Source organism: Suncus etruscus, chromosome 13 (genome assembly GCF_024139225.1).
Source record: "Suncus etruscus isolate mSunEtr1 chromosome 13, mSunEtr1.pri.cur, whole genome shotgun sequence".
NCBI lineage: Eukaryota > Metazoa > Chordata > Mammalia > Eulipotyphla > Soricidae > Suncus > Suncus etruscus.
In genome coordinates, this window is record NC_064860.1 from 30,595,464 (window position 1) to 30,623,023 (window position 27,560).

The 27,560-nt window shown below is 34.7% G+C and overlaps 1 protein-coding gene, 1 non-coding gene and 2 pseudogenes across 2 annotated transcripts in view; all 4 read right to left on the reverse strand.

The window, feature by feature from the left end:
• STXBP5L (syntaxin binding protein 5L) overlaps positions 1-27,560 on the reverse strand; it is a 323,518-nt gene that overhangs the window by 26,121 nt on the left and 269,837 nt on the right. Inside the window, exon 22 of the mRNA XM_049785948.1 lies at positions 1,797-1,967. Within this exon, the coding sequence (XP_049641905.1) occupies positions 1,797-1,967 (171 nt within the window). The remainder of the gene's footprint in view (positions 1-1,796; positions 1,968-27,560) is intronic.
• Positions 5,196-5,341, reverse strand: LOC126026478 (uncharacterized; annotated as a pseudogene).
• On the reverse strand, positions 7,900-8,054 carry LOC126026471 (uncharacterized; annotated as a pseudogene).
• On the reverse strand, positions 8,882-8,988 carry LOC126026617 (U6 spliceosomal RNA). The gene has a single exon (XR_007501840.1). It is a non-coding gene; the product is annotated as a U6 spliceosomal RNA (small nuclear RNA).

The window sequence follows — 27,560 nt, forward strand, 5'->3', positions numbered from 1 at the left end:
TTCTAAGCTCATTAGCACAAGTATCCTTAATAACATCAGCCCTGATCCTCAGATGATTGATGCTAAACTCTGACTAATAAAAGGGGCAGGGGAAAGTAGCAGAAAAGGAAGGTCGGCTGTTTCAGTAAGATTCAAGAACTGCTTATCCTCTGACCAAAACACATCTTTCCTGTGACTGTTTTGGTTTTGGTTTTGTTTTTGTAAATTTTGACCATATCGGTGACACTCAGGGGTTACTCCTGGCTATGCACTCAGAAATCGCTTAGTTTTGGGGACCTTAATAACTTTTAAATTTTGCTGTGTTATAACATTTTAAGTTTCTCCAAAATGTTCCATTCATGATATGTCAAATTTACCCCAAAATTACTACTTATAGACATCTGTGAGACAGATTGCATTAGTAACTGCTTGTCTATGAAGTAGATTCATTATGCCATATATGAAAGAAGAAAAAATAAAGCTTTATTTATAATATATTACTCTAAAAATTTGATGGATGGTAAATGAGGAATTACTTTTAATAAACCACCATAGCAAATCTTCCTAAAATTTTCTTATTTCTCTCTCTAAAGTTCTATATCACTAAAATAGTAGCAGCAAAGCTACAAGTTTTCTACTTTTATTCCAAAAATTTCTGGTCATCTCACTCAAACCTTTCTTTCAATTCCTACCATTATTCCACAAGTAAGCAAAAAATTCCTTTTAAAGCATAAACATCACGAACTTTAGAATGCACTCTTTTTTTGTTTTGTTTTGGTTATTTTGGCCACACCCATTTGATGCTTAGGGGTTACTCCTGGCTAAGCGCTCAGAAATTGCCCCTGGCTTGGGGAGACCATATGGGACGCCGGGGGTCAAACCGCAGTCCTTCCTTGGCTAGCACTTGCAAAGCAGACACCTTACCTCTAGTGCCACCTACCCGGCCCCAATATCTTTTTTTTTTTAAATGACCTTCCCTTAGCAGTTGAGGACATATTTGCTAGACCTTAACATGAGACATCAGGAGATAACTTTTTATTTTGTTTTGGGGCCTCACAAAGCAATTCTAGGGATTCCTTCTGGTTCTTCACTCAGAATCCACTCCTTGTAGACTTGGGGAGTCATATGGGATATAGGGATTGAACTTGGGTTTGCTGCATACAAGACAAGTGCCCTACCCACTTTATAATCTCTCATGCCTGGAGTTCACCTTTGAAATGGAATGAAATAGTTCCCCAGCCCCAGAATTCAGAAAAGGGAAAGGAAAAAGTAAAGGAATGTAAGGGAGCTCCCAGAATATGACAGGTATTCCCCAAAGAATGATTCCTGAGATGGGAAGAAACTCTTAAACTATTCTCAGTATTCCAAATAACAATTAGTACACTTCCACCTTGCACTGAGAAATAGAAATCTCTAGATAGCAGTCATTTCAATTTAAGGGCTAAAGAAGAAAGGGTAAACCAATAGTACAGCTGGTAGGGCATTTGCTTTGCATGCAGTTGACCTTAGTTTTATCCTTGGCATTTGATATGTTTTCCATGGGATCACCCCACACAGCCAGGAAGTGATTCCTGAGCACAGAGCCAGGAGTAAACCCCCTTGACTGCTGTTTGTTATGACTCCCCCCCCCCAAAAAAAAAGAGATAAGATCCAATGTAGAATGGACTTGGAGTCCTGGTCACAGACACACAAGCTTTCAGTAATTCTTACCTTATGGTGACTGTCATCTACAGTGACAGCCTTCTTTGTCACCCAGTCCTTATTACTATAGCTAGTCATTTTGATTGTATTTACAAAAGATGGTGTATTTAACCTACCTTCTGTTGTAACTGGTAATGAAATTTCCATGCAAGCAGCTGACTGTGCTTTTCGAAATGGTGGTCTTCCAGGACCCCAACGATTTACTTTTGAAACATCAGCACTAGAAAGACGTTTTCCAGAACCACAACTCTGAGAAGTTGGACTTGTACAGTGTCCATTTACGTGATCTGTGCCAAAAGGAGGAATGCAAAATAAATATTGTAATTAAATAATAACATAAAGGAATACAAGTGTCCAAGTGTATAGACTGATAAAGGAAGAATGAATATTCTGTTTGATATTTTTTTTTTCAGAAACCATTTAGAGATGGTTAAATCCTCACTATTTTAAGATTTAATCACAATTTGGTAGTTTGCTAAAAAAATCTCCCAATATTTTAAATATAAGATTCATTAAATTTTTTGACTAGTTAACAGAATTTAAAAGTTGTTCTGTATTCCTATTATGCATTCTATGATTTACCACGTTGACATACATACTACTGGTACCTAACCATTGAATGTGGTTTTATTAATACAGATTGAAGTACTGGATACCACTATTAATAGAACATAAAATAGATTATTGTCTTAGACTTTAATTTTTATAATTTAAGTATCTATGAATTTTAGAAGACATCAAGTATTTAAAATTTTTTAGGAGAGGGGACATATCCAGTGGTGCCTGGAGATTACTCCTGGCTCATCAGTCAGAGATTATTTCTGGCAGCCCTGGGAATGCTGAATGCAAGAATCTCAGCAATAGATTAGATGTGTACTAGGCAAGCATCTTACCTGTTATAACATCTCTCCAGGCCCTAAGTGTTTAAATTTAAAATATGAATGGAAGCCTCTTACTATCCATTTGATAGTATGAAAGAATACTATATATTATGGACTCATTCACTGCTTAGTCTGAATCCCAGTTCTAAGCAATTTGTACAAATTGCTAAAATATTGACATTTTAGCTTCTATTTTAAAACAAATATGTAATCACAACACACCAAAAGTATCAATATATTGCTACCACCATCCTTAGATTTCTTTCACTATCTCAGTTCCTCCCACCTTTCCCTTTGGTTTCCTCAGTTCTGTAGTCAAAAGTTCACTGATTCTGTCCTTTGCTGCTGAAGATATTCAGTGAATTTTCCATTTCACCTGCCAATTCATAATTTCTGTCAGTTCTGATTCTATTTTCTCACATTGTCCTGTGTTTTCTTGCCCATCTGTCCAACTATTTCTTTGAACTCAATGAAAATCAAGACCATTTCCTCTCTAAGTCTGAGAAATTATTGGTAGTTAGTGCTGGTTGATTTTTCCAGACCACTCCTTTGTTTAGTAAGCATGGTAGAGCTCTTTGATATTTTCCTATTATTTGTTGTAATCTGGGATAGATAATTTCCACTTGACAGTTTAAACCCCTCTATCTCCAGGAACTCTCCAGGGAACAGCTGGTTGGTGGCTGCTTTTTTGTCTGATAAAGGTCACTAATGTGAATGGGGTTGTTTTCTTAATGTCAATTTCTTCCTTATTGGTGTATAAAAAGGCCATTGATTTTTTGTGTGTTAATTTTGTAGCCTGCCATCTTGCTATATGAATCTATTGTTTTTTGGTAGAGTCTTTAGGGTTTTCTAGCAGGGGTTCTCAAACTTTTTAAACAGAGGGCCAGTTCACTGTCCCTCAGACCATTGGAGGGTCTGACTATAGTAAAAACAAAACTTATGAACGAATTCTTATGCACACTGCATATATCTTATTTTGCAATGAAGAAACAAAACAGATACAAATACAATATGTGGCCCACGGGCCATAGTTTGAGGACCACTGAAGTAGAGTATCATGTCATCTGCAAACAGTGAGAGCGTGACTTCTTCCTTTCCTATCTGGATTCCCTTGATATCTTTTTCTTGCCTAATCACTATAGCAAGTACTTCCAGTACTAAGTTGAATAGGAGTGGTGAGAGAGGACAGCCTTGCCTTGTGCCAGAATTAAGAGGGAAGGCTCTTAGTTTTTCTCCATTGAGGATAATATTTGCCACTGGCTTGTGGTAGATGGTCTTAACTATATTGAGAAAAGTTCTTTCATTCCCATCTTGCTGAGAGTTTTGATCAAGAATGGGTATTGGACCTTATCATATACTTTCTCTGCATCTATTAATATGATCTTGTGATTTTTATTTATTTTTTGTTGATGTGTATTATGCTTATAGATTTATGGATGTTAAACCATCCTTGCATTCCTGGGATAAAACCTACTTGATCATAGTGAATGATCTTGATGATGCATTGGATTCTATTTGCCAGGATTTTGTTGAGGATTTTTGCATCTGTATTCATCAGGGATATTGGTCTGTAATTTTCTTTTTTGGCAGCATCTCTGTCTGATTTTGGTATCAAGGTGATGTTGGCTTCATAAAAACTGTTTGGAAGTGTCCCTGTTTTTTTCAATTTCATGAAAGAGCCTGGCTAGGATTGGTAGTAGTTCCCCTTGAAAGGTTTGAAAGAATTCATTAGTAAATCCATCTCGGCCTGGGCTTTTGTTTTGGGGCAGACATTTGATTATCGTTTTAATTTCCTCAATAGTGATGGGGCTGTTTAGATATGCTACATCCTCCTTACTCAACCGTGGAAGCTTATAAGAGTCCAAGAATTTATATATTTCTTCCAGGTTCTCATGTTTAGTGGCATAAAGTTTCTCAAAGTAATCTCTTTGAATCTCTGCAATATCTGTAGTGATTTCCCCCTTTTCATTTCTAATATGGGTTATTAAGTTTCTCTCTGTCTCTTCCTTTGTGAGTTTTGATCTATCAATGTTCTATCAATCTTGTTTATTTTTTCAAAAAACCAACTTCTTTCGTTGATTTTTTGGATTGTTTTTTTGGGGGGGGGTTCCACTTCATTGATTTCTGCTCTAAGCTTTGTTATTTCCTTCTGTCTCCCTATTTTTGGTTTCTTTTTTTGATCATTTTCTACTTTTATTAACTCCGTCATCCTAATGAGGTATGCCCCTTCTTCCTTCCTAATGTGTGCTTGCAAAGCTGTAAATTTTCCTCTCAGTACTGTTTTTGCTGTGTCCCATAGGTTCTGATAGTTTGTGTATTCATTGTCATTAGTTTCCAGGAAAGTTTTAATTTCCTCTTTGAAAAATCGTTACTCTTAAGGGGATGTGAGAATGCTTCCACTCTTGTCAAACTTTTTACCCTTTGACAATACTGGAACCTGTCTGAGAAGTTCTCTGTTTTTGGCCTGTAGCTGTTCCATGGTTTCTTTGTGAGCCTTTTTCATGCTGTTCATCTCGGTTCTTAAGTTTCACTCCTGATACTGGAAGTCTGCCTAGTTCTGTTAGCTTCTTGTCCCTCTCCAGGATGGTCTGGTCCCTCTACTGTAGGTGGCGCTTCAGAGACAACATCTCTTCCTTCAGCTTACTGATCACAAATTGTGCAATCTAGTTTCCCACATTTGGGTAAATCGCAGGGGTCAGCACGCCCAGAGTGCAATGGGTGAGCCTCACCTTGAGGAAACCACTTTCCTGATCATGGAATCGCCCCTGCTAGGTAAATATCCACTCCCCATTTTTAGTGGGAGGTTGTCCATTCCCCCACTATCTCCTGACTGATTGATAGAGCTACTATCTCCATTTGATGGCTTAGATTTCAATTTGGGCTTTTTCTTTGAAGTTTCATTCTGAATTGCTGCAGAGGATTTATGCCTCTGCTTCCATAGTCCCTGCTCTAGATCTGGACTCAGATTGCTGATTTTGTTTTGTATTGGGGGCCACACCCGGCAGCGCTCAGTCTCTGAGCTCTAAGCTCAGAAATCGCTTCTGGCAGGCTTGGGGGACCATATGGGATGCCCGAATTCGAATCACAGTCCTGCATGCATGCAAGGCAAATGCCCTACCTCCATGCTATCTCTCCAGCCCCTTGAAGTAACTTTTTAATTATTTGATATCCAGTAACTATTTTGCCAGCAATAGTATTAAGCAGTTGTCAAGGAGTGCTTGAACAGCGCTCTTTATCAAGTGCAACATGCACTAATAAAGTAAATGTGATTTTAGGCAGAGTAGGGGATGGACTTTATCTTTTGTTTCACACTATGCTGATTTGACAGTTTTCAATTTGGAAATATAAAATTTTTACATAAGGGAAATGGTGAAAATACTTTTGGTAATTGTGTTTTTACTTTACATAAATATGAATTAAGAGAAAATCATGGTGCTTTTATTAAATGAACTTCAGATTATACTCCATAAATACATTTTTAAAACTACATCATTACATGAATTAGTAAAGTAGTATTTTCGTTACTGGTAGAGGAATTAACGTTATTGTACGGTATCTGAGGTAAGGTGTGTCTGTTTTGTATAAACTACTGTTGATTTTTATTTACAAGTGCCTCTTTGCCACCTAATGTTTTTATTTATAGGAATGCTAATCTTTTGTACATAGTTTGTTTTAGTTGCATTGAATAAATGCTTATATATAAATGCAAAAAATTTATCTTAAGAGGATTGGAGAGATATAGTACAGGGGTTAAGGCACTTGCCATGCATGATGCTGATACCTGATGACCCAGCACCACATTATGGCAAATTTAGCTAGGAATAATCCCTGAGCTCCTGAACACCACTAGTGTAGTCTAAACATGCCCAGAAAAAATTGGTTTATTAAAGTTATATTATTACATAGTGGTTTTCTACATGTTGATATTTTTCACTTCTCTTTAGTGAATATTTTACATACATAATCACTAGACCTTTATATAGGTGAATGATTTTTACTGCAATAGTTGCTATTTTATTAAAATAACATTTATATATAATATTATATCATTTTAGGGTAAGCCTATTAAATTAACATTGTATATACAGTTTTATATTTTATTTTTTTATATTTTATTTTTGTTTTTTATTTAGTGCCAGGATTATATGTCACTTCTATCCATTGGCCCCTTTTGTCTGATGTACTCACTTTCCTTCTTCCATTCATGCTAACACTATTTTTATTTTTTTTAATTTTATTAAAACCATTGTGATTTACAAAGTCCTTCATACTTGGTTTCAGACATACAACGAATCAGGGCCAATCCTACCATCAGCGTTCACCTCCCTTCACAAATGTTCCCCAAGTGCATCCTATACCATGTCCTCTTGCCCCAGCTTGCCAGTAGAACAGGTCAATTTTAAGTTTAGATTGTTAAAGTTTGGGTCTCTTGATTCCATTGCTGTTGCCTTTGGCTTGGATATTGTTTTTTTTTTTTTTTCTTTTTTAAGACTACCAATGCACCATAGACTGCTTGGCTTCTGACCCTCATTTTTTTCATATGTGTTCTTCTCCTCTTCCACACAGTTTTTTTCCTTAGCCTCACTGTACATTGAGGCCAAGTGTGTTTGAAACAATTTCCATTTAGACTATTGTGTTTCTTTATGCAGTTATTCTAAATACCACATTCTAAATATAAATGATATTATTCTCTATTTATCCTTCTTCTCTGGCTTAATTCATTTAACATATCTTCCAGTTCCATCCATGTAGCTGTAAATTTCATGGTTGCACTATTATTTACAACTATATTGTACTCCATTGTATAATTGTATCACATCTTCATGATCCACTCATCTGTTGTTGGACATCTAGGTTGATTCCAAGTCTTGGCTATTGTACTTAGTGTTGTAATAAATAGTAGTGTGCATACATTCTTTTAGATGAATGTTTTTCTGATCTGGGGATAGACCCAAAAAGAGGGGTTGCTGGATCATTTGGCAGCTCAATTTTGAGTTTACTAAGAACCCTCCATATTGTTTTCCAGAGGGGTTGGATCAGGCATCATTCCCACTAATGGTAGATGAGAGTTCCTTACCTACAGAGATTGTTCCAAGTATTTTTGATATGTGCATCTTTACTGGTGTAATATGATATCTTATTGTTATCTTGATTTGGATTTCTCTAATGATAAGTGATGATGAGCATTTTTTCCCATGTCTGTTGGCCATTACTTGGTCTTCCTCAGAGAGGTGCCTATTCATTTCCACTCCCGATCTCTCTCTCTCTCTCTCTCTCTCTCTCTCTCTCTCTCTCTCTCTCTCTCTCTCTCTCTCTCTCTCTCTCTCTCTCTCTCTTATTTGAGAGTGTGAATGCAGTCCTCCACTATCACAAATTGTGCAGTCGAGTTCCCCACATCTGGGGAAATCGCAGGGGTCAGTACGCCCAGAGGGCAAGCCTCACCCTGAGGAAACCACCTTCCTGATCATGGAATCGCACCTACCAGGTAAGTATCCACTCCCCATTTTTGATGTAGTTAACCTTTGTGAGTACTTTGTATATTCTAGATATCCAAAATTTATCTGATGGTAGACACTATTTTTCTATGTTTATTATTACTAATGTTAGTATTGTAGTTTAGGTAATATGCTTAAATTGGTGGTGGTTAAATTTAGTTAAGTTGGTTAAATTAATATGGTAGTTAGCAGAAGGAAATGTGTAGTAGATGGCTTGGTACCTAGTTATAAAGATGGTATGATTGTAGGTAGAATTTAGACTTGTTGGAGGTTATTAAGCAGTGCATATGAATATCATTTTAGTTATGAATAAATCTAGAACTATTTTTTTCTGAGGTTGAAATAATTCCACTAAGGTATTAACATACATATAATTAAAAAAAAAGGTGGGGGTTATTTTTTGAAAATGTGGAGGAAACATTTTTTTTTTTTTTGGTGTTAGGCTACACCCAGCAGTGCTGAGGGACTACTCCTGACTTTGCTCTCAGAAATCGCTCCTGGTAGGCTCAGGGGACCACATGGAATGTTGGGAATCGAAACTGGGTTCAATCTGCTACATACAAGGTCAAAACCCCTCCACTGGGAGCCTGAGAAAATAATTTTTTTTTTTTTTTTTTTTTTGGTTTTTGGGTCACACCTGGCAGTGCTCAGGGGTTATTCCTGGCTCCAGGCTCAGAAATTGCTCCTGGCAGGCACAGGGGACCATATGGGGCGCCGGGATTCGAACCGATGACCTCTTGCATGAAAGGCAAATAATTTTTAATGAAAATTACATAACAAATGGCTAGAATTAGAGATATTTTTGAAATTTTATTAATATTTTTTTTAAATATGGAACGCTTCACGAATTTGCGTATCATCCTTGCGCAGGGGCCATGCTAATCTTCTCTGTATCGTTCCAATTTTAGTATATGTGCTGCCGAAGCGAGCACGAAATTTTATTAATATTTTTAAGGGTAAAATGTTTTTTGTTTTGTTTTGCTTTTAGGCCACATGTGGCAGAGCTCAGGAATTTATCCTGGCTCTGTGCTCAGAAATCATTCCTGGCAGGGTTGGGGCACCAAATAGGAAGCCAGGAATTGAACCTGGATTAACTGTGTGCAAGGCAAATCCCCTACCTGCTATGTTATCACTCTAGCCCCCAAACTTCTTTACTAATGTGACAAGCACTAGATTAAATATATGTATTTGAATTATCCTTTACTTAAAGTAAACATAAAAGTATAAATGAAGCAACTGGGAGGGAGAGACTTGGAGACTGAGAGATTAACACATATAGGAATTGCTTATTAGTAGTTTTACTAATATAATTATGTCTAACTAATTTAAAGATTAAAGGTATTAAATAAAGACTGAAGAATATTTAACAATAGAGATGAGGGCCAGGAGAATCAGTCTATGGTAGGAAGCTTGCCACAAATAGTGGATCAGTGCAGTTAGGGTAGAGAAGAGACCGCTATGGCAATGATAGTTGCAACTGATCACTCTGGACAAGAATTGAGTGTTGAATATGATAAAGTGATTTGCATGGTACCCCTTCATTAACAATAGCGTAAACCACAGTGTCTAAAAGGAAAATAAGGAAAGAGAGAGAAAGATTGAGAGATACAGATACAGAGACAGAAACCAAGAGAGGAGTAAAAAGCCTACCAAGAAGTAGGCAGGGGGATGGTGGGAAGGAAGCTGGGGACATTGGTGGCAAGTAATATTCATGGGTGGTGTACACTGTAAGCCTGGAACTCAGTCATGAACAACTTTGTAATCATTGTGCTTAAATAAAGTGAAAATTGAATATTTGTCATAGTCTATGCTACATAAAATTATGGAAATTTATAAGACATAAGAATTTGCAAGCTTCTCAATTATAACTTGACTTAAATTTAATTTTATTATTGTGTGAGCTTAAGTGAATTTGAGTTTTTCATAGTTTTAATTAATTCATTTATAAAGTAGGTATAAAACCACTAACCTTATGAAATGTGTATAATATACAGTACAGTGTCAATTAGCCAAAATTTTGCTTCTAGTTTGACATTAGTTACACTGATAAAATACAAACTTCATGTCTTTTAATACTAAATCAATGATAATGCTAGTGGTTTACATTTAAAAGTACTATAAACACCTAATATAATCAATTGATATAGGATTATTTGTAATTGGATTTTGTTAAATAAATAATTTAGATAGTGAAATTCTTTTTCTTTGTTTTTGCCGGCCTGGAGTGACAGGAAAGAAAGGGGTGCAACGCGTGGGCCGTGTCTCTGCCGCCTGGGGAGGAAGAGGTGGAGGAAGGAAGTGGCTGGAGCTGCACAGATGGCTGGGGGATGGGGAGGAGGGAGGGAGAAGGGAAGAGAAGGAAGAGGAAAAAGAAAAAAGAAGGAAGAAGAGGAAGAGGGAGGAGAAGGAAGTAAATAGTGAAATTTAGATCAATATACTTCATAAATTTGAAGTCTCATCTGCTATATCCTACATGCAAATCTGAATCTACTCATTTTTAACAACAGAACCTCAGTTTCTGTTCTGAGAGGATGAGAATAATGACAATAACTTCAGCGTTATCAAGAAAATCAGGATAATATATAAAGCAACTTTGTAACTCTAAATAAGAAGGCAAAGATTAAATATTGTATTTTTGTTTTAAGATGGCATTATTAGAATTCAATGATATGACATTTGGAATAAAGGTGATGAAAATAAAATATGAAAAGTAATGTAATTAACAAAAATGCTAGAGCAAGCAAATATTTTTATTATTTTTTAAACTTGGCCACTCATTTCTTGCTTTATTCTCTGAGATAATTCCTACTGGGATCAAGAGACCATTGGGGAGCTGTGAATCGAACCAGGATCATTGCCTAAATCCCTGCACTGTTTCTCTGACTCAGTCCATTATTTTAGGTTTAATATTATGAATAAGTTGGTGACCATCACAAACAATATACTTTAGTAAACCAATTTTTCTAAAGTGTCCCTAAAATAAAAATATAATCAGAGCTCCATTCTTCTATGCATCATACTTTTTTTTATAAATAACATTATAAAAAGTAATATATAAGTCATAAATGTAATAAATTAATAAATGTAATGATAATTGTAACCAAGGGTTTATATATGTGATTCCATGTTTAAAAATTTTAATGATTAAAGAAACAAAACATTAATACCTTAGTATGTAATGATTTAGAAGACACATTTTTATAAAATGATTGTTAACAAACAAAATGTTGAATGCTGCCAACAGAACTGTATGGTGATTTTTAAGAAAGTTTATTTTTGAAAGCCATCAAACAGTGCCATATAGGAAACTTGTGTAGTCATGGACTGGTTGTTTAAAATGTCAGCCAAATGAATGTAAGAAAACTTAAAATTACTGGCTTTTTCCTACCGTACCAAGATCAGTCTTAAGATCTGTTGGCAGACTTAACTTTCTTGATCCTTTAACTGAAACAACAGAAAAAGGAAAAAGGCAGTTGTTAATTATGTAAAATTAAAGAGTAGTATGAGGGAACAGTATGTCTTACAGTGCAATTATTAAAATTTTGATGGTTATTTATTTAGTTTGTATTTATGGAGCAAAAACCTATTCAATATATTTGCCACTCACTAGTAATATTTTATATGCAAACAGAATCATGAACACCTATTGTTCTTCCAGTAAATAATTGATTTGATCTTTAGTTTTTGCTACAGTTTTTATGATATGTTATTTGAGAATTATTTGTCAACAAATCAGAAAGAACCAAAAAATAAGTTTAAGTCAGGAAAATAAATATTTACCAAATGCATAAACTCCTGTTGTAAACCTTATAAAAGGAAGAACTAAAGTAAAAACTTACTTTTAAAAGTAAGAATTTACTTTATGAAAGTAAGAACAATGAAACTTGGCAATCTATTTTTGAAATAGAAAGTTCTATTTCTAGTGTATATAATAGAGCCAAGGAAAATGACTACATCATGGATAGATATAATGGCATTACTGAATGCTAAAATTTAAGAAGGTAAGAGCATCTTGAAATATATTTGAGTTAATTAAATTACATCATTAAAGATCAGATTTTCTAGAAAATATTTGACTAAACTAAAACACTCTAAAGTATTTAGAAAAACTTTCTTGTTATTAGAAGGAAGCAAAGAGGGGAAGAAAAAAAACTTCCTTATTATTTATATCAACAAAAATTTTATATTGGATATATCATAAAATATTCAACTACAATGCATACTATTATATAAAGAAATTCAGTTGTTGAAATTACATTAAGACTATTTTATTAATACTTACTGAGACTAAAATAGGTTCTATCAATTTGTTTCTATCTTTTATGTTTGTTTTTGGGCCACACCCTTAGGGGCTACTCCTGACTCTGTGCTCAGAAATTATTGCTGGCATGCACAGAGGACCATATGGGATGGCAGGGATCAAAATCTTGTCAATCACATGCAAGACAAACACCATAGTTGCTGTGCTTGATTCTGACCCATGATTTCAATTTTTTAAAGAGCAATTTATTTTATAGCTGGGTAAATTATATTAAAATAAAAATTCAGAAAATATACATAGAAATATAGCTCAGAGTGTTTGCTCTTCATGTGTGAGAACTTTAAAGGTAATCTCTGACCCTATTAAAAATAAAATATAGGAGGACATAGTAGAAAAACACTAAATTTTAAAACTTATAAAATGTAGTTTACAGATTTCTTCTTTGTCACCACATAGCTAAATATTTATGTATATACATGCATCCTTTAAAAAATACCTTAATCAATTTGTAGCTTAATCTATTTTGTCAATATTCTTGAAATAAGTTCTTTTTTGTTTTTTTGTTTTGTTTGTGTGCTTGTTTGTTTTTGGGTCACACCCTGCAGCACTCAGGGAGTTACTCCTGGCTCTAGGTTCATAAATTGCTTCTGGCAGGCTCATATGGGATGCTGGGATTCGAACCACCATCCTTCTGCATGCAAGGCAAACGCCTTACCTCCATGCTATCTCTCAGGCCCCTTGAAATAAGTTCTAATGTTTCAGATAGAATATAACTCTCAACAAATAGGTTCCATAAAATATGAATACAATATAAACCTCAATATACTTTTTGGTAATATGAAATATTACTTCTATGTTTTTACAAGCATTAAAATTCACAAGTATAAGAAAAAATTCATTAGTCATACAAAAAAGATGGCATACAAGATTTGATTCTGGACACTAGTTTGCTGACTACAGTAAGCTAGATTCTTCCCGAACAGTATGTTAATATACTCTCACCTTTTATGCTTTTATTGACATAGTGATCCTTGGAATCAGAGAAACAGCTCAACTACACAATCACTGTTAATATGGTTACTCAGTTGTTCAAACAATAATTAAGACAGTGAAAAAATTAATTTTATTATCAGTGGATCCTTAGTCAACAGCGGTTGATTGAAGTAGGGCAGAGGACACAACTTAAAGTTATGAAGTGTGTTTCATGCAGGAACCCCGAAGAATTCTGTCTGTCACATTATGAAGCATGTCAGTTGCGAACCCCTAGCACTACCTAGTTGAGTATCATCTCAAGAGACAGAGAAAAAGTATTTGAAAGAATCCAATAGCCTTTCTTAATATGAGCTCTCAACAAAACAGATATAGAAGAAATGTACCTCAAAACAGATAAAGGCCATCAACAAGAAACCCCAAACAAACATAATCACAGACAACAGAAAGATTTTCTTTTCCTTTTTTCCTTTTTTTTTGGGGGGGGGGTCACACCTAATAATGCTCAGGGGTTACTCCTGGCTATGTGCTCAGTAATCACTCCTGGCTTGGGGAACCATAAGGGACACCAGGGGATTGAACCGCAGTCCGTCCTAGGCTAGCGCTGGCAAGGCAGACACCTTAGGTAGCTCCACACCACTGCTTCAGCCCCAACAAAAAGATTTTCTTATAAAATCAGGGACAAGAATAGAAACTCTTACAACTATTATTTAACATAATATTTAAAGTCCTAACCTGAGCAATTAGGTGAGGGCATTGCCAAAACAATGAGAAACTGGTCAGCATTCTTCAGGGATCACTGGCAACATCTATACCTTATTGGATTAAAGAAATGATATATATTTGAGGCCCCAGTAAACATGTTAGAGAAAAGTTTGATACATATATTTTATATATGTTTATATATCATATATATTTGAGAAAAATATTTATATTATATATATATTTAAGGCCCCATTAAACATGTTAGAGAAAAGTTTGAGACATCCTCCCTGGTGAGAAATACCATTATAGAGCAACAAGCAACCTGGAATTGAAAGCTAAAAATGCAATGTTGAATTTTAGGAAAAGGGAGGTAATTGGAACAATAAATAAGGATCTAGAAGAAATCTTTTAGCATGTTGGAACTTTACCTTGAAGGTGGGCTGGAGAAGAGTGAGGGATAAATTGAAATCTGACATTTTAATCATATAGTTCTCTCACAAGTGGGAGACCAAAAATTCTAAGATGCCAGATCAGAATCAGCAACAGGATTTATTTGGAGGCTTCTTACAACCTTGCCAAGGGACACCATCCTTAATATCTCTTATAAAACATCTCCCTAGGATGAGCTCCAATCATGCCAAGCTAATACTTGGCAATAAAGGGTCAATGCAACAAGGGTCAATGCAACAAGGGGTCGATATATTTGCTTTATTCTAAGCCAGCTCCTCACAGATCACAGTTTACTGCTTACCTCTACTCCTTATAGGTTTCCCAGAGGAATGACTAAAGTCAAAAAGCAACCTGTCATATTCATAGTGAAGGGCAGGATTGCTTTAAAGGGATGCTCTGTGACTGAGATATCAGCTTCCTCTTAAAGTCACATGAAAGGTACAGAACTAAATGAAAGCCTAACTCACCACAGCAAGATAAATAAGGGCCTTTCAACATTGGTGAAATAGTGCCTCAGGGTACTTACAGTCTTAGATGTACTCACAGGCTTAATTAACCTTAACAAAGACATGCTACTTGTTATTTGTGATTCTGCTCCCCTGCTCATCCCCAGGCTTGCCTAGATGTGGGATTTTGATCAACTACATGTATCCAGGAACTGCTCAAACTTGGCAACACCTTGCTAAACACGCTAAACACCTGTGATTAGGAACCTGGAGTATATTTCAGTGGTTAAAAATGCCCACTTTGTGAGCGTAAGACCTTCATTTTAATCATCATTGTCACCACATACCTGAGTATGATCCTTACATCTATGTTGTTGGTGCCTGGCAGTTCTGCTTTCTGCAATGAACAGTGCTGCAGACAGTTTCCAGATACTTAAAAGTAGGCTTGTACCAGCACTGCAACTAAAGGCTTTAATTCTTTCATTAAAAAGATATGTGAGGAACTGGAGCGATAGCACAGTGGGAGGGTGTTTGCCTTGCACATGGCTGACCCAGGATAGACCTGGTTCAATCCTCGGGTTCCATATGGTCCCTCAAGCAAGGAGCAATTTCTGAGCGCATAGCCAGGAGTAATCCCTGAGAGTCACCTGTTGTGTCCCCCCCCACAAAAATAAACCCCAAAAGATATGTGAACATTGTCAGGAAATGTGCCTTGTGGAAAAACCACAGTTCTCCTCACTTCCTAAACTCAGGATATGACTGCACTAAAGTTATGTGATCCCCAGTGAGCACTAGTACAAGCATTGCAACTAAAGGAGAGTGACCCCTTCAGCGCTGTGGCTGAGTGTGTGAGTACTGTACCCAATGGGTGACACAATCCCAAATTGTAAAGTCTACAGCCAAATTGGCATATGTATGACCACCAGTTTGTGTAATAGCCACATGAAATAAAAGGGGTATAAATAAAACTTAACACCTGAAATGTAGAAAACCAGGGTTGTTTCTGGTTTCCACTATACTTCTTTAAGACATTTGCTACTAGATATGGGCAAATGTGAATACCCTGGCAACTACTTAGGAGTCTATAATTGCTTTTAGGCTTTAGTGGTTGTGAACCATCAGTCGTGGATATTTACAGTTTACAGTTACTGGGACCCACAATAGCTATGCTATAATAGTCTAGCAGGACTTTGGACTATAATCTATGGGTTTCAGTCCAGATTTGCTATAAATAATATTCAGGGCATTTGTGATTTGCATATTGTTTCCAATGATCCAGATACATATGAATTCAAACTCACAGATTGTTTCTAGAATATTGATTATGGAACACAGACCATCACCTCCAGCCTTTACATAAAATATGTTAAGGGACGATGAAGAAATGGTGGAATTCACTTGCATCAATGAATGAAGACAAAAGCCTGTGAAGAACCTCAAGTTAAAATAAGCATTCCTCAAGATGCTCCCAAAATGAGAACATCAGTAAAAGAGAACTTCAATGAGAACAGGAGAGAAAGCATGAGAGTAGGAGAAAAGTTTAAAGAGGAAATAATTGATTGAAGATCACAGTGGTCAAACTCAAGACACAAACAACATCTTCTACACCCCTGCTAAGAACTGAGGTGTTTAATAGAGGGATTTCAGAAGCTGAGGATCAAATTTGTAACCTCAAAATAAGTTAGTTTGAGTAGAAAAAATATTTGCACTCAACAATCAGATTGGTATCTAGGTTATACAAAATAGTCACAAAAGTTAACCACGTCAAAAATGTGGAGTGGAAATGAATAGACGCCTCTCTAGAAAGACCAAGTGATAGCCAACAGACATGGGAAAAAATGCTCATCACTTATCATCAAGAAAATCCAAAGAAAGAGAACAATAAAATATCATCTTAAACATGAGGATGGCACATATCAAAAATACTGGTAACAAACACACACTTGGCCAGCATAAAGTTGGCAGGGATGTGATGAGAAAGGAAATCTTATCCACTGCTTGTGGGAATGCTTCTGGTTCAAGTACTATGGAGAACAGTATGTAGGGTTTCAGTAAACTTAGAATCAAGCTGCCATATGACCCAGCAATCCATCTTTTAGGAATCTATCCCTAGGACAGAAAAAAATGCTTCATCCAAAAGGACTTATGCACATTACTATTCATTGCAGCACTCAGTACAATAGCTAAGACTTGGAATCAAGCTCGATGTCCAACAACAAATGAGTAGATCATGAAGATGTGGTACATTTATACAATGTAATACTACATAGGTGTAAGGAATGATGTTGATCATGCAATCTGCTGTAACATGGATAAAGCTGGAAGATATTATGATAAATGAAGTATACCAGAAGAAGGATAAATACAGGATGATATCACTTATAGGTTGTATTTAGAATAACTGCATAAGAGAATAAAATGACTTAAATAGGGGTTACTGAGAACACTTTTGGTTCAGAGTATAGTGAAGAGAAGGTAAGAAATTGAGTGGAAAGGAGAAAGACAAATATGAAATAATGGGGGGAGGGTAGGAGCCAAGAGGACTTGGGTGCATTGGCGAGATTAAGAAAGAACAGAACTAAATATCCAAGCCAGAGTCAACAAAAATAAAATTATAATACCCAAACTTTAACAATCAAATTTAAAAATGGTGTCTTATGATGGCAGAGTGGAGCAGGGAGTGGTGGCATAAAGATGGATTCTGGGGACATTGGTGGTGGGATTGGTGCTGAAATACTTATGTTTAAAATTCAGTTATGAATATCTATAAATAAAAATGCCTTGAGTAAAAACTTCAAAAAAAAAAAACCAGTTAGAGCAAATCTCTGATACTCCAAAGAAACAAAAAGAATAAAAGGAATGAATCTATGGAATATTATCAAAAGGACAGAATTTACATCATAAAGGTTCCAGAAAGAGAGGAAGGGTATAGAAGAGAAGAATTATTGTTAAAATTAATAGCTGAGAACTCTCCAAATATGATAGAGATAAATATCTAGATATGGAAAGCTCAAAGAATTCCAAACAAAATAACCCCAAGGATCTCAATATTCTTCTGTTTATTTAGTTTTTGAATCATATCCAGCAGTGCTGAGATACTAGTCCTGTTTCAAAGTAAACCTAAATAGATAAATATTGAATCACATCACTAAAATGGTAAAATCAGAGCAGACAAGTAAAAGAAATGTCCAAATTAGTAAAGAAATCTAAAACTATATATCCAGATAACATAGAATACACAGTATATAAATGGGTCAAAGACTAAATTTAAGGTACCGGAGTGATAGCACAGCGGGAGGGTGTTTGTCTTGCACGAGGCTGACCCAGGATGGACCTAGGTTCGATCACCGTCATCCCATATGGTCCCCCAAGCCAGGAGCAATTTCTGAGAGCATAGTCAGGATTAACCCCTGTATGTCCCAAAAATAACTAACTAACTAACTAACTAACTAAAGACTAAATTTAAAACTTGAAACAATTATATATATTGAAGAAAAAAAACCCTAAGTTGTAAACTCTCATGTGATCTGGAAGTCTTTGTGTACTTAAGAGAAACAAAAGCAAAATAAACTAGCAGCATTACATCAAAAAAGGGTTCTGGGCCAGAAAGATTGCTGAGGGCTGAGTCCATATTTTGCACAAAGGAGACATGGGTTCAATCTTCAGCACCAAATATGGTTCTGCAGGCACTACAGAACCCTTATCCCCTTCAGCCCACTAAACTGGGTATGACCCCAAAAAAACAAGGTCAAAAATACAAAATACAAAAAAGGTCCAGAAGAATGTGAAAATGAGCTCAATATCATTTTAGGGAAATGCAAACAGCACAGTGCGATCACTTCCCACTCTTGAGAAGGCTATCATTAAAATAACAGGTGCTGAAGAGGGTGTGGACAGAAGGTAATACTTGTACACTGTTGACAGGATTATAAATTGATGTAGTAACTATGTGAAAAAGTATGGATTTCTCAAAAAACCCAAGAATAGAAATATCATATAAGTCTACATTTGAGTATTTATCAAAGATTATAAAGCCACTAACTTGAAGAGTCATTGCACTTCCAACTTAATTTTTGCATTATGTACTACCATAATCAAGATTTGGAAATATAATGAATGCTCTTCAATGAATGAATGCATTAAATATATATGCATCTATACATATGTATATACATGTATAAATATGCATACACATTATAAATTTGCAACAATATGGGTGAATCCTGAGGAATGAAAGAAGTAACAAAAACCATATGACTTTTGCTTGTGGAAGATAAAACAAATGAACAAAAAAGTCTTGATTCATTATAAGATATTTTATTATTATTTAAAATAATATAATAAAACAATGTCGTTATTTTTTATCAAATTGTTTTATCATTGTTTTATAATTATTTTTCATATTATTAGACTGTAATAACAATAATGATATTTATCAGAAGGGAAGGTGGGAAAGAGATCAATTTACGATGTATAAGGGATCAATTATATGATGGATAAGGAGAATAACTTTTTTTTGTGTGTGTGTGGTTTTTGGGTCACACCCGGCAGTGCTCAGGGGTTATTCCTGGCTCCAGGCTCAGAAATTGCTCCTGGCAGGCTCAGAAATTGCTCCTGGCAGGCACGAGGGACCATATAGGGCACCGGGATTCGAATTGATGACCTCCTGCATGAAAGGCAATTGCCTTATCTCCATGCTATCTCTCCGGCCCTGGAGAATAACTTTTTTTTGTTTTTTGTTTTTTTTTGGTTTTTTTTTGGTTTTTGGGTCACACCCGGCAGTGCTCAGGGGTTACTCCTGGCTGTCTGCTCAGAAATAGCTCCTGGCAGGCATGGGGGACCATGTGGGACACCGGGATTCGAACCAATCACCTTTGGTCCTGGATCGGCTGCTTGTAAGGCAAACATCGCTGTGCTATCTCTCTGGGCCCGAGAATAACTTTTGATGGCAAACACAATGATTATATTACTGTCAAATTATAAAAAAAATTATACCTGAATCCTATTCAATGTTTTAAACTAATTGTTAATTAACTAAAGAATTAATTGAACTCATAAACCTAAAACAATATTTTTTAAAAAGAAAAATTTGGTTTATAGTACTGTTGTTTATAAAGTTTATATAGTTCATACCTAAACCTTACCACCTCTCAGAACTACCTCCTTCTCCTGGTTGAATGCTTTCCCCCACCATGGGCATTTCCCACAGAGCAAAAAATATATATATAATTTATATATAAATTTTATTTATAAATTTATTTATTTGTAGATCCAGACTGGTTGAAGGCATATAAAGGGTAGGGGACATTGCCTTTATTTGGACATTATAGGGAAGTGGACACTAGTGAAGGAACTGGGGTTGAAACATTCTATGCCTGGAAGCAAAAATGATAATCATGAATATCTTTGTAATTTCATGGGGACTATATACAAATAAAATGTAAAAATAAATAAAAAAATAAGAAACAAGCAAAATTAAAATGAAAAAAGAGCAAAATTCGTAGGAAAGTATCTAGTCATTTAATCAGATTCTAACTTACCTAAAAATTATTAGGTGGGGTGGTATTAGAGATCAAAGATTTTAAAAATGAAGCTTGCTCCTGAAGCCCATGTTCTCCTTGAGAACTTGTCTTTATGGTTCTTTGCTTGCCTATCTTCACTCCAGTCAAGTCTGTGTTCTCTCTTGAACACACACTTCTCCCTCTCTCTTCCCTCACATCTTTCTACATGTTTCAATAAAAACTATCTGGCTTAACTCACACACGAAAAGATTACATAAGTAAATAAGTAGGATTGTCTGGTAGCAAAATACATTAAACTTTATCAATTAAGAACTGTAAAACACAACTACAAACATGTTTGTAATCATGGTGCTTAAATAAAGATATTTAAAATTAAAAACATTGATCAAATTTAGGCCTATACATGAAGGCTTCACCCTGCTTTCATACCTGATTATAAATCTCAAAGACTATCTGCTACTAAATTTTTCTGCCTCCAAAATTTAAATTTAATTAATATAACAAAACAGAATAATTTTGTGGTTTACCATGTTTATACCAGGGCAAGATTAAACGCTAAATTCTAATATGTTTTACAATAAGGTTTTGCCTAGATGAACTCCTATAGCTTGATTTCAAATTTCCTTTAATTATCATAGGCCTTTTACCTAATAATGTATATTGTAGCTAGAGTAATGAAAGGGATATTATATTGGCTTTAAATAAGTCTTTGGTAAGATCCTTAGTTTCACATTGGAATTTAAAATTTAGGTACAGAGTGCACTAAAGTCTAAATTAGCATCTAAATATGGCTATCACTAAATGAGAAGTAGTGTAAAGAGCTAGGTTAAAAGTTTCTAACTTAGGGGCCTGTGCGGTGGCGCTAGAGGTAAGGTGCTTGCCTTGCCAGCGCTAGCTTAGGACGTACTGCGGTTCGATCCCCATCCCAGGTGTAACCCCTGAGCGTCACTGGGTATGGCCCAAAAACAAACAAACAAACAAAAAAAAACTTTAAAGCTTCTTTTTAGGTCCTCATTGGATTTCTATTTTGTTTTGACTAAACTATTATTTGGTAATTTACTTGATATTATTTGGCAATTTATTTGTAAATTACTATTATTTGGTAATTTAGAATCATTCATTTAGGAGAGCAGGTTCAGTTTCTTTAGGTCATATATATATATATATATATATATATATATATATATATATATGTAATTGTTGTTTTTATGACCATTACTGTAACTGTTTGTTATTGGGAATTTATGTTCTGGGTATTAGCATGTAATAAAAGTTAAATAGAAAGTTAGAGTAGCATAAAGTAGCAGGGTAAGGAATAATTGATATAACTCCAAAATTTTGTCCCTTTCACTCAGATACATAATTTTCATTATAAAGAGAAGACAACTGTGATAGCCTAGATATTTTCTGTAAAATAAATAAACATAGCACTCAAGTTAAAAGTGTTTAAACTAAAATGTTTGTAAGGTTTATTTATTAACTGATTTATTGATTACTGATAACTGATTGGAACATAGTTGGTATTTGACTTCCTTAAGCCAGAAAGTAAGATAGGACAAAAATAATACGATGCATATAGACATAAAACCTACCAACACATATTACTTTGTGGTTATTTTGACATGTGGAATTCTGAAAGACCTACTGCCTCTTTTATGTCTTCTGTTCTCCTTTATTCCCAAGAACAATCTAAGAAGAATGTTTATTAGAATTTCTCCCAGCATTAGACTTTTAATTTCATGATAATTAATGTTTATTAGAATTCTTTCCAGCATTAAATTTTAATGTCATATAATTATTAATGTATTAATTTCTCTTTATTTCAATAATAAATTTGTAAATTTATTAATGCATTAATTTCTCTTTATGATAATATATTTTTAAAATTTATTAAAAATTTAGTCACCAGAAAATTAAAAAACTTTTCATGATTGGGTTTTTACCATACAATGTTTCAACATTGATCCTTTCACCAATGTCCACTTCCCTTCACTAATGCCCCACTTAACCCAAGCTGTCTCCTATCCACCATCTCTATTTCATCAACAGGCATATTTTTCTTTTCAACAGGCACATTTTTAAAAAATACATTTTGCACTGGGGTTTACAGTACTGTTGTTGATAGGGATTCATACTCAGCCACAAGAAAATATAAAGTCATAAAATTTACTACTACATATTTCTCTTTTGTAATGTTAATGAGTCAATAACTTTTACTATTATATTGACAAGTTAAATTATTGTATTTATAATTAATAAAAGCTCCTAGAAATAATTAGATTCTTCAATACATTTTTTTACAGTATAGACTAGGAAACCAAATATTTTGAACTCACAAAATCTTGAAGCCTGGACCTAAAGTCTAACTAAACCATTTACTAAGCATTTATTTATCTGGTAACCCTGGGTAAGCTATAGAATTTTTTCCTTAGCCAAATTTCTTTATATAAAATATGGATACTAATTTGACATAGTTATTGTAGGATTAAATAGGATAATGTAGACAAAAATGCTTTATTGTTTTAAAAGACTACTAATGGTGAGTATAATTTTATTCATAAAGGCTAATTAGTTCTAACAATAGTGAAAAAGTCAATTTTTAAACTATAAAAACTCAAAATTAATTTCAAAACCAGTTTCTTGAAACAAATGTTATTTTTTTAGGAATTTTATGTGAAATATACTTTACATGTTCAAAATTATTTTTTGTTGTACATTTCTGATTTTCAATTCTATAGTAAGATTAACTCCCTCTATTCCTTTTACTTACATGTTCCTTTCATCTTCTACTGGTACTCATCATATTTTCAAAGAGTAAGTACTTTTTGTTTTAATTTATTAGTTCATTTTCATTGGTTATTTATATTACACATGAAATAAATCACCTAATAACAACTACCTTTCACTTTCTGAATTATCTTACTGGTATTAGCATTACTAGTTCTATCCATGGTGTTACAGAGACATAAATATAATGAAATTTGAAAATGAATTAATAAATGTTGAAAATAGCTAGGTAGTATTTCATTGAGATTATACATAGCATATATGTTTTAGCTATTGTGAATAATGCTGCTAGGAACATAATTTGAGAGAACAGCATCACTTTGAAGCAATTCTTTGGTAGAATTCCTACTAACATCATAAAAGTTCTTTTGTTCATAGAACATGTTTAATTGTATTATGAAGAGTTTTACAAAAAAATTTATATTCAACTCTTACTGTTTTTGGCTCTTGAGTTTTTCCTTAATTCTCTATTGGCTCCTTGTAGCTTTTGATTGCCTGATGAAATTATTTAGACTTAGAGAATAAAAGCCCAACACTATGAAATTCTATGTAAATTTTCAAAACCTTCAACAAGAATTTTATAAATTTGCTTTCTATCTCATGAAGTAAGTTTTGTTTTAACCTTTGCTTTATGGATATTTGTCTCCATTTATCATGAGATATCTATGTACTCAGCACACAAGTATAAAGCTTTTGAGACAAATGTAAAAAGTCAGGAAACTTTGGGGACACGAATAACATGTATATTCATAAAATATTTTTTTTACTTTCACCTGGAAAATGATGTACTTGATTCCTCTGTCTCACAGTGGGTATTTCATTTCTATAGAAGCCTGGTGCTGTGTCTGGAGTTCTGGTAGCAAGTCCTAAGGGAAGGGAACAAAAACTATTGGAATGCAATTTCTTAGCCCAGGTGAACCAAGAATTATTACCAAAGAGGTAAATTCCATGATTATTAAAAAAATCCTTTTGAATGTTTATTTCAGTATTTTTGGCACTATCTCAATAGAGGATTTTCTGGAAAGAAGTTTCTTCAGGGGTGATTTAGTGGAGTTCTGTTTGTAGAATCAAACAGAAGGAATATTTAAATGATGCTATAAGATCTAGTTGTAATTTAGCTTGAGAACAACAGAGCTAGTTACATATTTGTTTGTATTATGACACTAAGATTTATAATTTTCTCTCTCCCTCTTAGTATGTGTGTATATGTGTATTTGTATTTGTGTTCCTGCTCTATGAACACAACAGGTTAAATGACAGAACTATCTGTGCACTAAAGGTTTATTAAATTCATTTATAAAAGTTTCTGGCTATGAGTAGCTCCATTTACTTGGATTCTGGAACTGAGATAAGAATTTTTATGGAAGTTAGTTATTTATGAGAGGGCAATAAAAAAACAGAGCAGGTGGGCCCGGAGAGATAGCATAGCAGCGTTTGCCTTGCAAGCAGCTGATCCAGGACCAAAGGTGGTTGGTTCGAATCCCGGTGTCCCATGTGGTCCCCCGTGCCTGCCAGGAGCTATTTCTGAGCAGATAGCCAGGAGTAACGCCTGAGCATCGCCGGTGTGACCCAAAAAACAAAACAAAAAAACCCCCCAAAAAACAAAACATAGCAGGGAATAAACTAGGCAAAAAAAAAAAACTAGGCTCAGCTGGCACTGAGCCTCTGTCTGATCCTGGGGAAGCACTGGGTCATGAGAGGCATATTATATTGTTATCATATCTACATATTATATTGGTTGATCAGGTGGTTGATCTTTGAAATTCCACATAGTAACACATTTGTTATGTATTAAGATGTATAATTTATAAATTCAAATTTATAATTTTAATAAGTATATCTTTATTAAAATATAAATATTCCTATATTCTATATCTTATTTTAAATTGATTTTAAAAATCTATTTTCTATCTGGGCAGTGAGAATCTTAAGAATAAATTACTGTGGCCACTGAACTTCGCTGGATCTCAGATGCCAGCACCCTTCTGCCTCTCTACTCTGCTGTCCTGCATTTTTGGCCTGATTTCACCCTTGGTGTGGCTCATCAGCCAGCCTGCCTTCCTGTGACACGCCCAGAAAGGGAGGAGCCACTGAACTTCGCTGGATCTCAGATGCCAGCACACTTCTGCCTCTCTACTCTGCTGTCCTGCATTTTTGGCCTGATTTCATCCTGGGTGCGGCCCATCTGCCAGCCTGCCTTCCTGTGAGCCTTCCGTGGAGGTGAGTCGACACGCCCAGAAAGGGAGAAGCCAGAGGAGCACGGTTGCTCCGCTCCCCTTCACGACAGTGCACAGCATTTAGCCGATGAATACAATCACAACACGTAGAAAAACACGCAGTACTAGTGTGACAATGGGGAAACAACACGGGCCAGTGCCAGACATAGAGAATGAAGATGGCAACTCTGATGACTTGAACATGACCAACCACCTAGTCAGTCTCTCAGATAAGGAGTTTAGAGTTGCAATATGGAACATGTTCAAAGAACTCAAACAAAGTATAGAAGAGAAAACTAAAAAGAATCAGGAGAATATGAAGATAGAAATGAGAAAACTCCAAACAGAAATTTCAGATCAAATAACAGGTCTGAGAAACTCAGTAGATGAATTGAAGAAAAACATGTTTGAGATTTCCCACAGGTTAACAGCAGTTGAGGATAGAATCAGTACACTGGAAGATGAGATACATAACAATTACATACAGCAGAAGAAATTGGAAAAGAATAAATTACTGTGTAGATAGCTACAATTCTAAATATTTACAACTCTAAATCAGACCTAGTAAGCAATTTCTGTGCATATAAATCAATGCAATGAGTTAAGAAGGACATGATTGCTTTTAATTTTCGAAGTAAGTATATTGCAAATATTATAGTTTTATTAATTACATATATAGATTCTATAATTTGTCAGGTTACAATTTTAATTGCTTATGTATTTTATATCTTTAGAAAGAATATGATTTGTGAATTTTATAGTTTCAGAGATTAGACTAAAAAAAATCTGCATTTACCCTAACTATATTTTACTGACAATTTATATTAGATAAAGCTAGTTCTACAATGATAGCAAGAAACTACAAAATATAGTTTTTTATGTACATTTGTTGTTACTGTATTCTATTAAAAGTACTAGGCACATTTTCCTTTGTAGATTAAAAAGGCTGAGTACTACATTACTTTGTTTTTGTCATGGAAAATATTGGAATAAGAAAATATTGATTTATTTACTCTTAAATGAGATAAACACTTTGAATTTACACCCATAACTATAAATTACATATATTTAAATAAAGATGACATATAAAATTTAAAAGGCTGTTATAACTTAGATATTAGTCCCTTATCTGATGAGTACTGTGTGAACAGTTTGTCCCATTTCATGGGTGGCCTTTGTGTTCTAGTCACTGTTTCCTTTGCAGTACAGAAGTTTCTCAGTTTAATGCAGTCCCAATTTGTTTATCTCTGCTTTCACTTGCTTGGACAGTGCTGTTTCCTCTTTGATAATGTCTTTAGTAGCAATGGCATGGAGTATTTTGCCTATGTTTTCTTCTAATATCTTATAATTTTTAGGTCTGATATTAAGGACTTTAATTCATTTTGATTTGACCTTCATGCACGGCTTAGATAGAGGTCTGAGTTTGCTTTTCTGCATGTGGCTGACCAGTTGTTCCAACACCACTTGTTGAAGAGGCTTTTCTTGCTCCATTTTGCATTTCTTGCCCCTTTCTTAATGATTAATTGATTGTATGCCATGGGGTCATTCTCTGAATATTCATGTCTATTCTATTGATCTGTGGGTCTGTCTTTATTCCAATATCATGCTATTTTAATGACTACTACTTTAAATTTAAAGTTTGGTAAAGTAATGCCTCCCATCTTTTTTCCTCTAAGGGTTGCTTTAGATATTCATGGCTGTTTATTTTTCCAGAAATGTTTGATCCACTTCTTTGATGAATGTCCTGGGCTTAGAAAGATTGCATTAAATCTGTACAATGCTTTTGGGAGTATTGCTGTTTTAATGATGTTAATTCTCTCAATCAATAAATAGGGTATATGTCTCCATCTTCTGTGTCCTCTTTTATATCTTGAAGCAGTGTTTAGTTGTTTTCTTTGCATAGATCCTCCACCTCTTTAGTAAGGGCTAACATCTAAGATATACAAGGTACTGACAGAACTTGACAAGAAAAAAAATTTAAAAACTACACACCCCCATCACCAGTGCAACCTTCCTAACATCAATGCCTCATCTTCCTCGCCTACCCATAGAGCTTAAATTAAAAAAATCAAATAAAATATTAAATAAATCAAATTATTAAATAAAAAGTATATAAAACTTGGTACA